The following is a 16,489-nucleotide window of genomic DNA, read 5'->3' on the forward strand; positions in this document are numbered from 1 at the left end:
CTCCCTTCCCAGCTCACACTGCCACAGCTGAAATTAGTGTAGGCAGGGATAAATATTTTTTACAAATATAAATTATGTATTTGCATTGTATAAAAGCTCATTTGTACATTGTGAAAACGATTTATTTTTGGTGTCAAGTCCTATCTGCCATTGCATGCTCACTCTTCTTCACTGCTGAAGTTTCCTTTCAAAGCAGGAATTTTAAAATTAATGTGACTTCTGGTTTTATTATGTCATGAGCCTACTTGCTGTGATCCTTCTTTCTAGATTCATATTTCAAAATGTAATTTATCTCAGCGATTTCCACATATACAATAACTCCCTTTCTTATAAACCTATTTATACTGAGTTGACTAATTAATGCCAGATTATGCTATTATGACTTCTTTCAATTTTGCCATGGAACATTAGACAGCCCTCCAGTTTTGGATATATTTAACCCCAAGATGGTGTGAGTTGCTGTAACTAAACAACCCAGCTCACAAAATCTTTCACTACACACCTCCAACAAATGAGACAGGGCTCTTCAGACAATGGCTTTCACTGTGTAATCTTCACTGATCCCTCCCCCATAGCAAGTCCATCCTGTGCCCTGAATGAAGTAGAGGGCCTGTGGAAAAAGTAATATGTGCCTATGTCATAAACAACTGTATTACAATGCATACACAACCACACTTATATTTCCTAGAAAACCTTAATTCTGGCATTTCCTAGCTTTTGAGTGCTGGACAGTTGCAAAAATGATCTTTTAACATTTTCGGGTGTAATTAGGTTTCTGAAAAAGCAAACTGAAAAAGCAATAGTTCCATCATGTGGCATCCATCATAGTCATACTGACATGGTTCACCAGGATTGGAAAGTTTAGATCCATGGCACAGACCTCTCCCATTTCAGCTAATGGAGCTGAGAGCAGTACTATCAACCACCACCAAAATGATAAAGCTCTGCATCTTAATTTAGTTATTCATGAAGCTGTTGTAAGGAGGACTTTTAGTGATTTTAAAAAGTATCACTGGCACTTGGCCTGTACATAGAGGTAAAAAGATCAAATTTAGGCACTCTGCCTCAGAAAGGTTGATGACCCCTGGTCTGTGGCAAGGGAGGGCAATAAGTGGATCATGGGCTGGACAGGGTTCACCTGGGGAGAGTGCATGGAGACCCAAGCCCCACTCCTCCGGGCCACAGGTGTCCACAGCCATAGGGAGCGAGGAGGCATGCTCTGACCCATTGCTCTGCCAGTGTTGGTGGTGGGGCCACTGGGACATTTTAAGTTGTCCAGGGAAGGCTGGGGTGTGGACAGGAGGACAGGGGATGAGCTCTGGTGGTGCCTGGCCACAGGCTAGGAATATTTCTGATCCCCAGGGCACTATGGGCCCATATAACTCGCTGCCTACAGGCATAGACTCTTCTCCCAATGCCCTTCTAAGCTTGTCACTTTCTGCCTTGTTGTCTCCAACTGTCCCTGTCCAATTTCGTTTCTCTTCCTCACCTCTGACTCTTCATTCGACTCCCATTTTCCTCATCTAAGCATTCACAGATTTCACCCTCAATGAATGCTCACCCTGGGTTTATCCTAGCTCGAGTTTTCTGACCTAGGTGCCAATTCACCAGCCTGATTTTGCAGTAAGGACGGTTCTTACAAGATTGCATAGTTCTTATTACAAACAAGCTCAACTCTGTCTCATATTTAATGGGAATCTAGGTAACGGCTTCAAAGAAAGCAAGATTACTAGGGAGCAGGCCAGTTTAGTCACTGGTCAGTGTCTCTTCTGTACATATGGTTTTGGAAAGATGTTTATTTCATTCGAGGCAGGTGAATCATCTATTTGTAATCTATGGCCGGCCTGGAATTATAGCAGTTTAGCAATCTAACTAATTACCTAACTAGGCATCCAGAGTTAAGACAATGAAAACTAAGGGCAAAAATAAATTTATTTCTTGCCTATTTTTTTGGATGTTAGTTTGAATCCTTTGATTAAATATTTTTGGCTTTGCACTTTGGCTATTGAGGTTAAATAATTGTTTTTCTTAGTTGCTAGCTTTTTAGCATTAAATCTGTCCGCCTTTTTATGTTTTCTCTTTCTCTTGGGAATTTTGATATAAGCCAAGAGCAATTTTAGTGACCAGATTTTCAGAAGCACTGAAGATGATTTGCAAAACATATACAAGCTGGAAGCGATACATGGAAAATATATATTTGCATATGCAATTTTTCACTTTGTCATTGTGTTTTGTAAGTGCAAATTGTATTTGCACCTCTATATTTTACAGGCAAAACATTATTGAAAACCCTGTCCTACATGACTGTTTCTTTGTGTATAATTGCTTCCTTGTATTCTGATTGCAAGAACATTGTCTCTTATTATCTGGGATGCAACAAGTTGAGGAGATTTTGATCTGCTTATCGTTTTGCCCAGTAATACAAGCCACCATTGCCACATGTTGGATGTATATCAACAAAACTTCCTTCTATGCTACATTAGCAACATACACTCACTAGATTTATAATTTAACACAAAAATGGGACCAGTTTGAGCAAGAGTCCTTAATATTCAGGCCTAGATCCTCAGGTAGTGTACCTTAGTGATGTCAATAAAGCTACTCTGAAGGACACAAGGTGAGGGTCTGGCCCTTTGTGTATGTCCTTACTTTGGCCTTGTCCCTGACTGTGGAATGCAGTTGTAAAATTCAACGTTTGAATCCCTCAGCTTTTCAAATAAATAAATGAACATTGTGAGAGCTAATTCCAGGTTGTTGTTCTATTATTTATCTATACCACATTTTGTATTCGTTGGGATGAGAACAGACAATTCAATGTAATAAGAGAAACAACAACAGAAGTAATATATTGTATCTTTCTGTTGTTAAAAGAGACAAGCTTTGCAGTTATACAGGGTTCTTACAACACCGTATCTCTAATATCCCATGGAAACAGGGCTACAAAAGCACTGTATAATTACGTGTAATTTAATTTGCTTATTTTATTTATGATTTTTCCAGATCTGTTCTTGTAAAGAATTTTTTTTACTGTTGTTTTTCTGAAAGTTGGAAACTTCTAGATTTTTCTCACACCTTCAGAAAAGTAGGTAAAGATTAGGCAAGGATATAGCCACACAGCAGAAAATGTACCTCTGGATAAATTGCATACTAAGGTCAATGTTTTCTGTGACTTCCAGGATTGTTACTGTGCCATTTTAATCAGTGCTCCAACATAATTCCATATTACCGCTTTCAACACGGACACTTCTGCAAATGGCTTTAGGGAAAATACTATTGGGAGACTAGATCAGGTATTCATAATGATCCAAGCTGAAAGGTTCAGAACCTGAAGCAGGTCAAACGTCATTAAGTCCATATCTATTTACAGTCTCTATTTTCTCCCTCCCTGAAGCAATCCATTTGTTGATTTACTTTGATACAGCCTGGGATCATGAGAGTAGAGGCAGCTGTAAAATTCCTCCTTTACTATTAAGGTTTGCTTTCAGAAAGTCACAATTTTTATTAAAAAGAAAGTGTCAGAGCGAGATGCAGCCAGAGATGCTTATCCCCAAGCAAATGTGCTTGTCAGAAGAGTCACCTGTTTCAGCCTCGTTTTCAAACGAGATTTGCCAAACAACGCTTGCCTATAATTTCAGATTAATTTCCTCAGCCAAAAACCCAGATTCCACTGAGAGCAAACTAACCGTCCCACGTGGGAGCTCAATGTAGTATAATTGAAGGGAGTGGGAAGGAAAACCTTTGGTGGTACAACTGCTGAAGGTAATGGTGCACAACTGGTCCGAGTGAGACCCTAGACCCAACCTGCAGCCCGACTTTACTGCTATGTTGAGGGGAGGCATAGACGGACTATGTTCTTGATGTTCACACTAACCATGGAAATCCTAAATCCCAGGAGTTTTTAGATCTAAATGTTATGCCTTTCATTCCCCTCCCCCCCGCACTTCTCAGAACTAGCCTACAGGCTTGCACTCATTTTTATATTGCCATTGCTCCTATAGATTGACCTTCTCTGGTCCACACTCATTGCCAGACCACAGGAGATCAATACTGTCTTGCACATTACTACCACTTGCGCTGCTCAACTGGGCTCTTAGAAGACATTTAGGGATAAATGAAGCTAAATAACAGCACAGCACACAGACAGGAGCGGTGGCTATAAACAAACTTCACAGGACTATGGGAAACTTAGCCACATCCATGATAAGCGGTCGTCCGGCTCACTGCCGTCATGGGGGATTACAGATGTTACTAGAGAACAGAGGTCCGGAGTAGAGAGGTTCGACCTGTAGCTAAATACCAATAATAGCTGTTGACATTCTCTCTCTTGTACAGAAACTTGTCACCAGGATCATATACAGTAAAGAAAGAAGGGGGAGCAGGCAGAGCGCACCCACGTATTTTATAACTTTGGGTGGGCACGGGGACAAACCGCTCCCTCACCGCCCATTCCTCAGCCGTGACTCCAATTAATCAACGTCCCTCCGTCCACTCCTAACTTTCGCGATTGGCTCAGTGATAACAGCGTTTGCAGCACCACCTGGGACCTCAGCCCCAATCCGCGCCGCTGAAGATCCCGAGCAGCTGCAGGCCTGGCTAGGTCGTCGGCAGCCAGGGAGACTCGCTGCAAATTCATCGCTGCAAACTTCCCACCCTAATCCGAAGCGATGATTTCCCCTCCGCGCCGGGTTTTGCTCCATGATCGCACATGTGGTGGCTAACCCCCGCTAGCGCAACCAGCCGCAGCTGCAAGAAGGGACTTAAAGACAGGTAAAGTTTGGAGCTGCTCAAGCCCCTAGGAGCTAGCCAGCCAGCCAGCAAGGAGCCAGGGCTGCTGCAGTACCGGAAGGCGGCACTGGCCTCCCTGCACGTCCTACAGCGGCGGCAGGCGCAGCTGCCTCCCTAGCTGGGGCTGGACTGAAGCGATTGGGCTCCGGCGGGGTCTGCTGCTGTTGCTCCCGCAGCCTCCGCCGCAGTAGGAGCCCCAGCCCGCCGGGGAGCGGAGGCGGGAGGAAAAGGATGGAGCCGCGGGCGGCGGCTGCTGCTGCTGCTGCTGCCGGGGACAAGCCCAGCGAGCCCGAGCCGGCGGCTTCCTTCCAGGCCCGGCTCTGGAAGAACCTGCAGCTGGGCAGCAAAGCCAGGAGCGGCCGGGCGGGCGCGGAGCGCCGCACTGCGGGGCCCCAGCCTCCCACCGCGCCTCCTCCGGGCGGCGGCAAGGCGGACCCGGTGCCCGGCGGCCGCTGGAGCGGCTTCAAGAGGCGGAAGCAGGTGTTGGACCGCGTGTTCTCCTCCTCCCAGCCCAATCTGTGCTGCTCCTCGGCCGAGCCGCTGGAGCCGGGTGGCGAGCCCGCCTCCGCCCTGCGCCGCCTCCGCGAGCACCTGCTCCACCACCAGGGCAGGGGGCAGCCGCAGCCTGGCCGCCGTGATGGCTCGTCCGCCTCCGCCTCCGCCTCGCCCTCGCTCGCCTCGTCCCCGCTGCCCCCCGCAGCCCCAGCCCGAGTGGACAAGGCCCACCTGTCCCACCAGAAGAGCTCCTCCCTGCCTAGCACCGCCTGCCTGGAGCAGCTCCTGCAGGACGGGCCCAGCGCCGCCCGGGGCGAGGAGGAGAGACCCGAGAGCAGCGCGGTGAGTTTCCCGCCGTAGGTGCCGCTGGGAGCCCCGCGGGCTCCACCTCGACCACTGTCCTGTAGTTTGGGCGGGAAATAGGAGCCTCTTGGCTCGGTAGCGAAACTCCCCCGTAGGTGTTGGTGGGATGACAGGTGCGAGGCACAGGACAGTCTCCATCCACGGGAGGTGCAGCTGAACTCAGCGCCCTGGCACGGGAGCCACACTCGCTCAGATGAGAGCTTGAACAAGTGCAAGTGTTGCTGGCTCTCGGGCGTGTGGCGCGCGAGCCTCAGGCTGTGGGGGGAGCTGTAGCGTGTGCACCGCTCTACCCGCTGAATGGGAGAGGGGCGTGGTGTGTTGAGGAAAAGTGAGTGCAGAGGTGACTGTCATAGCTGGGGTGCTGCGAGCAGGGTAATTAACATCACCCTTTGGGTCACTGTATGGGTGCCTGAGTTTCAGGCTTGTAGAAAAAAACAAAATATGCCCACGGGGCCACCTTCTGTGTTGTATAAATCTTAGATCCTTATTCAGTGCAAATTATTTGGAGCACACTTGAAAGGTTTTATGTGCGTATATGGGGATTGTGCCTTGATTAGTGTTAACAGTATAACTAGGTCTTGAAGCCTGAGAAAAGGTGTGATGTGATGTGGGAATGCCAGAAAAACTCTGGCCCTGATCCTGTGTGTGTGCGCGCGCGTGCTTAATAGTGTAAGAATGGCCATATGGTGTTGACCAATTGCTTATCCAATAAAGTCTGCTGTTTTCTGACAGTGGCCAATACCAGGTGCTTTAGAGAAAATTACTAGAACATGTAGACATCAAGTGATCTATCCCTTGTCACCTGTTGCCAGCTTCTGGCAAACAAAGGCTGGGGACACTTTTTAGGGTATGGTTTTATATTCCTGCCTGTCCTGGCTGATGGCCATCAAATGGCTGATCTTCCATTAATCAATTTAGTTTGTCTTTTGAGGCCTGTTATGGTTTTGGCCTTCACAAATCCTATGGCAAAGAGTTCCATAGGCTGACTATGAGCACATAATTTTGTGCATGTAAGCAGCTCAACTGAATTCAAGTTCTGAGTATGTTTAACTTTGAAGCAGTTGCAGGATCTGGGCATTTTCGGGAGTAATCAGTTAAATATACTGGTGATAGCAAGGCACATCATAACATTAACGTTGTCAGAATTTGCCTCACTAACATCTTGTCTACACTGGAAACTCTTCTAGTTCCACTACTAAAATGGTACCAGTATAGTTAAATTGCTGTAATTGGTGTAATTTCCTCTATGTTGATCTTATTCTGGAATAAGAATGGAAATGGTTTAACTACAGCAAAAGTCAGTGACATAAAATAAGCCAATAAAAGACACTCTCATACCCTCATGAGAGCATTCTCAGGAAGCTATACTAGTACAATTTCAGTGGTTTAGTTTACAGCCTGTTTCCTACTTGTTTAATGTAGGAAAGCCCTGTAATTTAATAGCTTGTTGTGCCACAGTCAGTTTTAATTTATCATCGCTGCTTTTGTTGGGTAACTTTTCTTGCATAATATAGAAAAGTGTGCATATGTACAAATGTCATCAGTACAAATAGCATATATAGTAATACATATTTTTAGGAAAAAATACATATGAATTTGCAGAATATTTGTCACACTGCTGGCAAATGTTTAATGCGAACTGCAGTAATTTCAGGCCGAAATAATCTTCTTACTGGTCTTTGGAGAAAGGTGGCATTTGAAGCGCTCTTGTGGCTGTCCATTTGAAGTCCATTGGTGGTGCCTGTTGATCTGTCAACTCTTACAATTGATTTCCCTACTAGAAAAATTCATGATATGTGAGTCACTACAGAGTTGCCATAGTATGTCTAAGCAATCAAATACTTTTGCAGGGATAATTATTTGACAATGTAGTATGAGAACATATACTTTAGCTATGGGAGAAAGGAGTAACTTAATTACAAGGTATGCATTAGTTTTTACATGTCAGGAAGAATTGATGAAGTGTGTAAGTACTTGATTTAGGCAGCACTGAGTGAAGTCTGGCTCTCATTCTGTAGAGACTTGTGTTCTGAATTTTATGAAGTCAAAGGGACTGCTCATGTATAAAGTTGACTATTCGCATAAATCTGTGCAGCATCAAAGCCAAATGTTTAGCTTTCACCATAATTTGTAGTCCCCCTGCTCTGCTGAAACAGGGCCTTCATAGAGCTTCCCCGTTTTGGAGGGAGAGCCTGGAAACTTAAATTACTTTTGCTGCTTGATATCAGAATAAAATAACTTCTAATCAAGAGCTTATAAAATGAATATTTCTCTTCACTGCTTTTTGTATCATGGACAATGTTTACAAGGGTTAACTTTTAAAGTTAAATCTTTAGAATGAGTGGAAATTTTCTTTCATCTGGTGACTCTTTTTTAGCTTTCACTAAAATGAGAAGAGGAAGTGTTATGTCTAGACTTGTCAAAACCAAGATGCAATATTGCTGATAATGAATGAGTTCTTGTGTGTTTAAGGGAGGGAAAAAAAGTCTATAAAATGCAATATAATGTTCAGTTCTTTTAAAAATACAACTATAGGTGTCCTTCCATTGCTCTGGGTTATGTGAATTTTGATTACAATAGGTGGGGTATATTTTACTCTTTTTGCAGTCTACTCTGTTTGGCATTTAAAAAGACACTTCTGATAAACATGAAAATACTTTTTTCCTACATTTTTCTGTTTCACTTGCTGCCCTTTCAAGGGAACTATATATACTTTGGTATGCTGTTCAACATTAAGTTTTGTCAAGAGGGAAACCTTTTAAGATGTATCATGAATCAGCCTTTTGTAAAATGGTGCCATGTAAGTCAGTGGTGTGCACCAGACTACTACACTTAATGGCTTCCTTCTGACTTTGGTCTCATTAGACAGCCCTATATTTTATTCATATGTAAAACAGTAGTTCCCAAACTGGTTTGGGACTCCCAGGAGTGGCCTGACCCAGTTTTAATAGGGTCACCATGAGCAGCCTGAGCCCAATCTCTGAGAATCAAAGCCCAAGGACTTCAATCCTGGGTGGCGGGACTGAGATTACAGCCCCCTTCTGCTTTGGTCCCCCTGCCTGGGATGGTGGGACTCAGGGTTTGGCTTTGTCCCACTATCTCCCCCTTGGAGTGGTAAGGCTTGGAAGGACTCAAGCTTCAGTCTCTACACACGCACACAGGGGGTCACGCAATAATTCTTGTCAGGAGTTTGAGAATCCCTTATCCACATGCATTCTCTGACTATGCGTGCACTGCAAAGGCATAAATTGTTAATTGTTTACTTCTAATGTTTGTGGCAATAAAAATCAATACAGTAGTTGTGGCTACACTCACAATTTTTAGCTTGATAGCTGAATAAATAAAAACTCCGCAAAACATTGTATTGGGCACTTTGGAGGACATCCAGTCAAGAGGATGATGTTTTACAGCAATAGAAGCTGAATTTTAAATTGCAGACTTCTTTTGTTTCTAAAATAGCAAAGCAAACGTTACAGGCATAACCCTACTGTCACATACATCAATTAAATTTCACCAGCTTCAGTGAAGTTATACCAGTGTGAGTAATATTAGTCACCTTTTTAAAACAGAGTTGAGACACAAGCTCAGTCAGTGAAAGCCTGCCTGTTTATATCAAATGGTGTGTGATAAAGAGCATATTAATTCCATGGAAGTAGATGGGAGGTCAGTGTGTGGAGCAACTTAAGGATTGATTTTTCTTCTCCTGTGGGGGCCCCTCCAGTATAAATTAATTCAACCAAGAATAAGTTAGAATAAACAAAAGGACAAATTTTGCTCAGCACTAAGTCCTTAACTTGATATAGTTGTACAGTGAAAACGAGGAATGTAGAAATAACTCTTGGAAGGCAGGGGAGGAGTTAGCCATATGGCAGCTTTATAACTGGAGGACATGGTTTTGAGCGTATCACACCTTAATAGTTTGTCTAAAAGAAAAATCTGTTAGTTGGGCCATGTCTACACGAGGCACAGATTTGCAGTTCTAGCTACTGCAGTTGCATAGCTGGAATAAATGTACCTGCTCTTGGCTTCTTTGGCCGGCCTTACTGAGGAGGGTTGACAGGAGTTTCCTGTCAATCTCCCTTGTTTCTCGCAAGGAGTACAGGGCATCTGTGACTGAGGTAGATTGTGTCCCCCTACTAGCTGTTTGACTGAAACTTATAGCCAAGTCCTTCCAGAGCCATGTAAGTTCGGCGTCTGTGCTGTAAGCCCAACTTTTGCATCGGCTAGGAAACACTAGTGCTTCTGGCCCAGCAGGACAGGGCAGTGGGGAGCCCCTGAGACCAGAGAAGGGTGCACAAGTGGCTTGATGACCACACCAGGAGATGACTGTAAGGGATTTTGGTGATCCATCCTGTTACAGCTAGGTTCTGGAATCGTCCCCCCCCCCCCCCTCAGATTTTCTTTCTTTATATAGCTGTGACAGAAGATGCTCCTTTTAGCAGTGTAAGTTGTTTGTTTGCCTGTCATATTTACAATTATGAGCTGTGGATACGAGAGGCAAAGTGGGATAATGCCTCCCCTGAGTCTGTGTTCAACCTCTTACCATCCCTATTATGACCCTTCCTGAAGGTGCTGTCACAGCTTGGAGGCTGGTGACTCTTCACCCACAGTGCATAACTTAAAAGTGAAAAGTCTTCCTGCTTTTTAAGATGTTTCGGAAGCAATGAAACCATTTAACAGGCATGTACCTACCTTATTTACCCAAAAAAACAGTTGTGCATTACTATGTCTACAGAGCCTTAATTTAAACTTTGCTTTAAATATTTCACTATGTTGCAGTTGAAGTTTATAAAATAACATCTCTAAAAATCCCTGCATAGGTATTTAGATGCATAATCTGAGTATTCAGCTTCAGCTTTTAATGAGTGAATTTAGCATAAAAACTAAATGTCTGAACATCCTTCAAAAGAACATCCTCTAAACACACTTTCATTTTACCTATTGTGGTACAGTAGATCCCAGCTTTGCATGGACTCGACTTACATGTTTTTATATTAATGTGAGTTGAGTTGAGGGAGTACCCTACCTCATTGCCTACTCCCATGCTGCCAGCTGGCTCAGGGGCTCCTTAGGAAGCAGCTCCTGCCTTATGGCTGCCCAGCACTGCAGTGCCAGGAGCGAAGAGGGTCACGTGCATCTGGAACTGCCCAGGGCCAAGCCATCCTGTGGCTGGAGCTGCTGCCATCAGAGCAGCCCTGGGGCCAAGCTACACCATGGCTGGGGGACTGCAGGGGCTCCATGGCTGTTCCACATGGCCAGCAGCTGGAGCAGGAGACACCCTGCCCCTAACCTGGCCCCAGCCCACCTGCAGGGGAAGCCCGAGCTGCTGGCTGGAATGGAGTCTCCAGCTGCCAATTTCCCCCAGCTAGAGGAAATCTGGGAATCTCCCCAACGCACCCCACCCCTTTTCCAATTGACACAAAACTTGATTTACATGAAGGTTGCCCAAGACACATCTATGTAAATCGGGTGTTTACTGTACAAAAAATTTGCTTCCAAAATCTTCCAGTCCTTTCTATCCATCCCTATTCCTATTTCATGCCTTAAGGGACACCATTCCTTTTCTTCCAGATAGCTGGACAAATGAGTTGCCCTTTTACTTCTATGTGAACTAGTTTTAAGAGTACTACCAAAATCACTACTCTAAGTTTAAAAAAATCCTTTGTGACTAAAATCTTGGGAAACATAGCTTAAGCTAGACCAACATTTAACAAGATGTATTCATGCAAATAACAATAAATTAATGTTCCCTTTTTCAAAAAACAATGACATTTGTTATGAATGTGCTAAACTGCTCTGGTTAATTTAAAATGTCTTTTGTTCCAGTGAGTTTAAATAGTAACTTGGAATCTTTACATTATGAAATCTTACAGTATATTTAAAATACAAAATCAGCTTAGAAATACTGATGAAGAAAACATTAAAAAAGAAACGCTTCATCGTGTATTCTGTAATATTTAATGTTGTGTTCAGCAGGGCAACTGACTAGCTCTACTACAAAATTTTTGCGCAAACATCTCTCTGACAAACTCCAGGAGACGTCAGAAACCTGACTTGACACTTATTTCCCGATTTAGTTCAAGTACTTCTACGTGCTCGGTCTTCACAATCTGGCATGCAGTGGTAAACATTCATTTTTGGTTTTTGTTCCCCCCCACCCCCAAAACTTCTTTTTAAAGAGTATTTGTTTTCCAAATGTCATTTGCTATGTTTGTGTTCAGGGATTTGGCTAGAGTGGGTAAGCAGAAAGAAAAGGAGAAGAGAAGCTAAACTAAAGCAGACACACTTCAAAGCCAGCTAGCAACTTACCTTGTCGTTCATAACCTCATTTATTTTGAACTTTCACTTTTTCTGTCAGTTGTTGCAAGTATGTGGGGGTGGTAACTTACCAAAAAAGCTGCATTTGGTGGAATGCAAGGCTCCTTGAAAAACCAGGATTGGAACACAGTAAGGGATAAACGGATTACTTCTGTCTTGATACAGTAATCCCATATCTTTTTATCTTTGCCTTTCCTGGCAAAAGTACAATATAGTACTTTTGAAAGTTGAATACAAATTTAGCAAAAGCTTTATGCTGTACAGTGTTTTTATTGGTTTCTGCAGCATGGTAGCTAGCAACCAAATTCTTCAGTGATCAGTGAATCTTTTTGTTTGTATAATAGTACTGTGTATAAGGAAACTTTTTTTTTTTTTCTTAACAAGTTTTCTAACTATTCTTTTCCATACATTCCTAGTGAAGAGAGAGAGTATGGCAATACTGGCACATGTGTGCCCATAAGTAGGCTTTTTTAAAAGTTCATCTTTAATTCACAACTTGAAGTGAAGTTTAAAACAACTTCCAAAAAAAAAACAAACCTGTCATAGTAGCATTTTTTTCCAGAGCTTCATCTTGCAGATGAGGGGGCGTCATCTGCTACTTCACGAGTGTGGGGATAGACAGTCATTTAAGTGTTAGGGCATGGTAGAGGTCATTATCAGTCCTTGCTGGGAAGGGTCCAGGTGATTTCAATAAAGACTAGAGAGTGGAGGGGTGGCAGGGTTGGGGGTGTCTCCCAGGCCCATATCTTGTAGTAAAATTTGAGGGATGAACTCCTAGCAATAGGTAGGTCTGATAAGGAAGCAATGTGTTAGTGATATGGCTTAGTTATTGAACTGTGGCTTTTTGCCGAATTTTGTTGGTTACGCTCATGAATGAAGCCCAGAGGAAAGGGGTCTCATCCAAGCTTAAGTTATCCTGTCAGTCCTTCCTGGGATGAAGGAGAAAAGGTAGCTGCCTCTACTGCTGTGATGAAGTGCATATAGAAAATTTGCTGCTGTAAGTGGGAGTTGTCTCAAGCCATCATTTCATTAAGAAGAGTGCTTTTTAGCACTTAAACTGTGTGCTGATACTTTTAAAACTGATGGTGTGTCTAGTGGAATCCTACAGGGACTGATTCTTGGCTCAACTCTCAAACTTTTTTTTTTATCAATGACCTGGAAGGAAAATATCACTGACAGCTTTTGGAAGATGTAATCATTGGAATAGTAAATCATAAAGACTGCTACCCTGAACAGAGAAACTTCTGTCCCAGTAGAAATTGGTATCTGCTGAATTGCCCTCTAGCAGCCAAAGGAAAAGGATGAGGTGCTGCTGCTTCCAGGAGCAACTGTCCCATGCCAGTAGCTCCTCTTGGCCATGCAGGTATATGGCCCCTGCTCTTCCATGCAGCTGTATCTTCTGTCAGGGGTTCTGCAACCTGCATTGGGGGAGGGGAAATGCAGCAAGAGATGTTCTAGCCATATAGCTTGAAGGTGCTGCCAGTGTAATGTGTTGGCAGTGCTGCAAACATGTAGGGTGTTCTCCTGTGGTGGCTTCAATTCTTTGGAGCAGAGTTATGTAGTTCAGTAGATAACAACTATTTCTGTCTGTGTATATGCTCATCCTCAGACACTTGTAGGGTGGATTGGTTATTTAAATCAATGATCTTAAAATAGTTATGACTTTTAAATTGCCAAGAAAAAAATTGAGGGAAGTCGAGTTTCCCACTGATGCTGGTTCACGCTTCTTAAACAATGCAAATTGGATCACTAAAACATGTTTTACAACTCAGTATAGCATTTTACTATATTCAGGAGGGTATACTTTGTAATTTTTTTAGATAATACATTTACAGATGCAGCAGTAGTACATTAGGAGTGTCAAGAACTAAATCATATACACACAAACAATACCACCTATATCTTATTCATCTAAATCTTAAATGGTCTCAGAGGGGGTAGCCATGTTAATTTGTAGCTTCACAAATAAATTATTTAGCACCTTAGAGACTAACATTTATTAGGCCGTGAACTTTCATCGGTAAGATCCACTACTTAAGATGATTGTAATCATGTTGCTACATGATTGCTTGTTGTTTGTCAATCTTACGTGTTACATCAGTGTTTCATGCTTGCTGTGGCAGCAGTCTCCTGAGTTGCTGAGTGATGGCTGGCCTTAATGAAATTTCAAAATAAAATTTAACTCTAACAGACAAATTACCACAATGATAAATATACGATGTCCTTAAATTCTGCAGCTCTGTCATCTTCCCTTTGTTTGATAGACAAATACAAGTTTTCCTGCTTTTTCAACTCCGTCAATTTCTTGGTTTTGAGTGCCTAACACTAAACAATAAAAACATTGTGTATGCCTGCAGAAGAAGCTACTGCTGTGAGAAGTTGGCTTAACAAGCAAAGGAACTCAGTTTCAAAGTGCCTTGGTGGTGGTTTTTTTTAAAACCAATTCAGGGAAGTGACTTTTTGTTTAATACATCAATCAACATGTACTGATTAAATGATTTTGCCGAAGTTTTAGTGCCAAAACTCAGTGATTTTTTTTTTTGAGAGAAACCCATTCCATGGCAGCAGCAGTATTATCAGAATTTAAGCATTTACTGCTATATCTGGGGTCAAGAATGTTCACAAGGAAACACGGTGGTGTTAATACTTGATCCTTTTTGCTTCTTTATTGCTTGTATTTTAACTTTCTGGTGAGAGAGCTTTAGTCAATGTCTCTTGAAGTGCCTCTGAAATTTCAGAGGCACTTCAATTTCTCTGACGTTTGCTTAAAACAATGGATAATAGGGTAAAGCTGTGTGTGTGTGTGTGCGCATGCACGCACGCACGCATGCACACACAGGTACTTGCCAGTACTGGTTCCTTGGCAGCTCCAGCCATGGGACTGGTTGGGGGTAGGGGGTGGGGAGCTGGATGAGTACCAGCACCTTTTTTTCTTTAAAATAAAGGCACTAGGATTAAGCATACTGGTCACATCCTCTACATTTCTGTTTAATCCTGTCTTGGAGATTTTGGATGAGATACTTCCATCTGTTGAATCATGGTCTTTATCATAAAATGTTATGAGACTGGGCCAGTTAAATAATTCAAAACAATCTACCATGGAATTCCATTGCACATCTTGAGGGAGAATTGGTTTGGATCCTCCTGCTTTCTTCAGGAAGCTGAAGCAAAATGGTTAGTATTTTGTAACTTTAACAACATTTTATTTTATTTTATTCCTGGGGAACTGAAGTCTTTGCAGTGGTGTATGTTAAGGTGCATCTTTCCCTTTATTTTTCTAAGAATTTCTCATCTTTGCCATGTTTGCAGCATGGTCTGACAAAACTGCATATGTGACAGTTGAATTTTTGTTCACAGTTTATTACAGCTTTCGCTGCCACTTTTTAAATAGCCTGTGTGGGCATTTACTAACATACCTATTGTTTCTGAAAGGTATGTGCCTGTGTGATAACAGATGATGGGGCTGCATATTACTGGATCATTATGCACGTGGTTCCATCTATCAAGGCTTAAACTGGCAAATCTCCTTTCAGTATTTTGTACAAGGTTAAAGTTCTTGATCCTACTCTGTATCTGGCAGCCTCCCGCCAATGTCTGCTCTGCTAGGTGGAGTGTAACCTGGTAAAAATGGCTCATTCGTGTCAGTGGAGATGTTTGTTCCATTCACTTACGGAAAATTCTTCTTTATGTGTTACTAACAGTCCTCTTATTTATGCAGCCTTGTTGGTATTTGCTGGTCGTCAGTAAGGAACCCCTCCATGGTGGTGGTTTACTTTTGCTTCCTATTGGTACTTTATCTGAAATAAATTTAGTTACAGCACTTCTGCTAAAAGTCCTGATGGATGACTCTGAAGTTGATGCAGATGGGCTCCTGAAACAAAATTAAAACATAATTTTGAATCATTTGGTGTTCTCCTTCTATTATTCAGTTAATCATTTTATGCTTTTTTCAGCAAGCATGCAGAGCCAATTCGAAAGGTGCAAATCAGCTGGTTGCACTTAGAGTGCACTTACTCTGGAAGTAAGTCCCGTTGAACTCACTGGCATTCCTCTCATTTGAAAAAACCGTGGAACCCTATCCTCTACTTGGGAAAGCTGCATTATGCTGAAGTAAAACAGAAAATGTACTTCTGGAATCACCATTTTATGGTCTCTGACCATTGCTCCCTCTAATCTTTTCCGTCCGTATACAGAAGAAATATTTTTGCTCACTGAGGCGTGTGAATGTGCATCAGCAATAGAAACAAAACCTAGCTGTGGGCACTCTGCTAGTCAGCTGGGTGGCATTTGACTCTCTTCTGACAGGCCCCAAGCTTACAAGGAATGATGTCTGTGATCATGATGCCACCATCCCCCACCCCAAAAAAAAAAAACTAAAACATGTATTTAATAAAATCAGAAGATGATACAATGACACCGTGGTGTAGATTTCCTAACTTCAGGCTTTCTGTACAATAGGCTTCAGTGAAATTCTAAACATAGCTAAGCTAAGCCATCTTTTTTTCTAGTCACATGCAGCATAGCAAAC

General features: G+C 42.8%; 1 protein-coding gene across 2 annotated transcripts in view; it reads left to right on the forward strand.

Annotated features, from left to right (window-relative positions):
- Positions 1–4,608: 4,608 nt before the first annotated feature.
- The window catches only part of MCTP1 (multiple C2 and transmembrane domain containing 1), a 362,568-nt gene continuing 350,687 nt past the window's right edge, over positions 4,609–16,489 (forward strand). For both annotated transcript variants that reach the window (XM_074994208.1, XM_074994209.1), the window contains exon 1: positions 4,609–5,622. In XM_074994208.1, the coding sequence (XP_074850309.1) occupies positions 5,017–5,622 (606 nt within the window). In that variant the 5' untranslated portion in view covers positions 4,609–5,016. The remainder of the gene's footprint in view (positions 5,623–16,489) is intronic.

The sequence above is a fragment of the Carettochelys insculpta genome, chromosome 5 (genome assembly GCF_033958435.1).
Source record: "Carettochelys insculpta isolate YL-2023 chromosome 5, ASM3395843v1, whole genome shotgun sequence".
Lineage (NCBI taxonomy): Eukaryota > Metazoa > Chordata > Testudines > Carettochelyidae > Carettochelys > Carettochelys insculpta.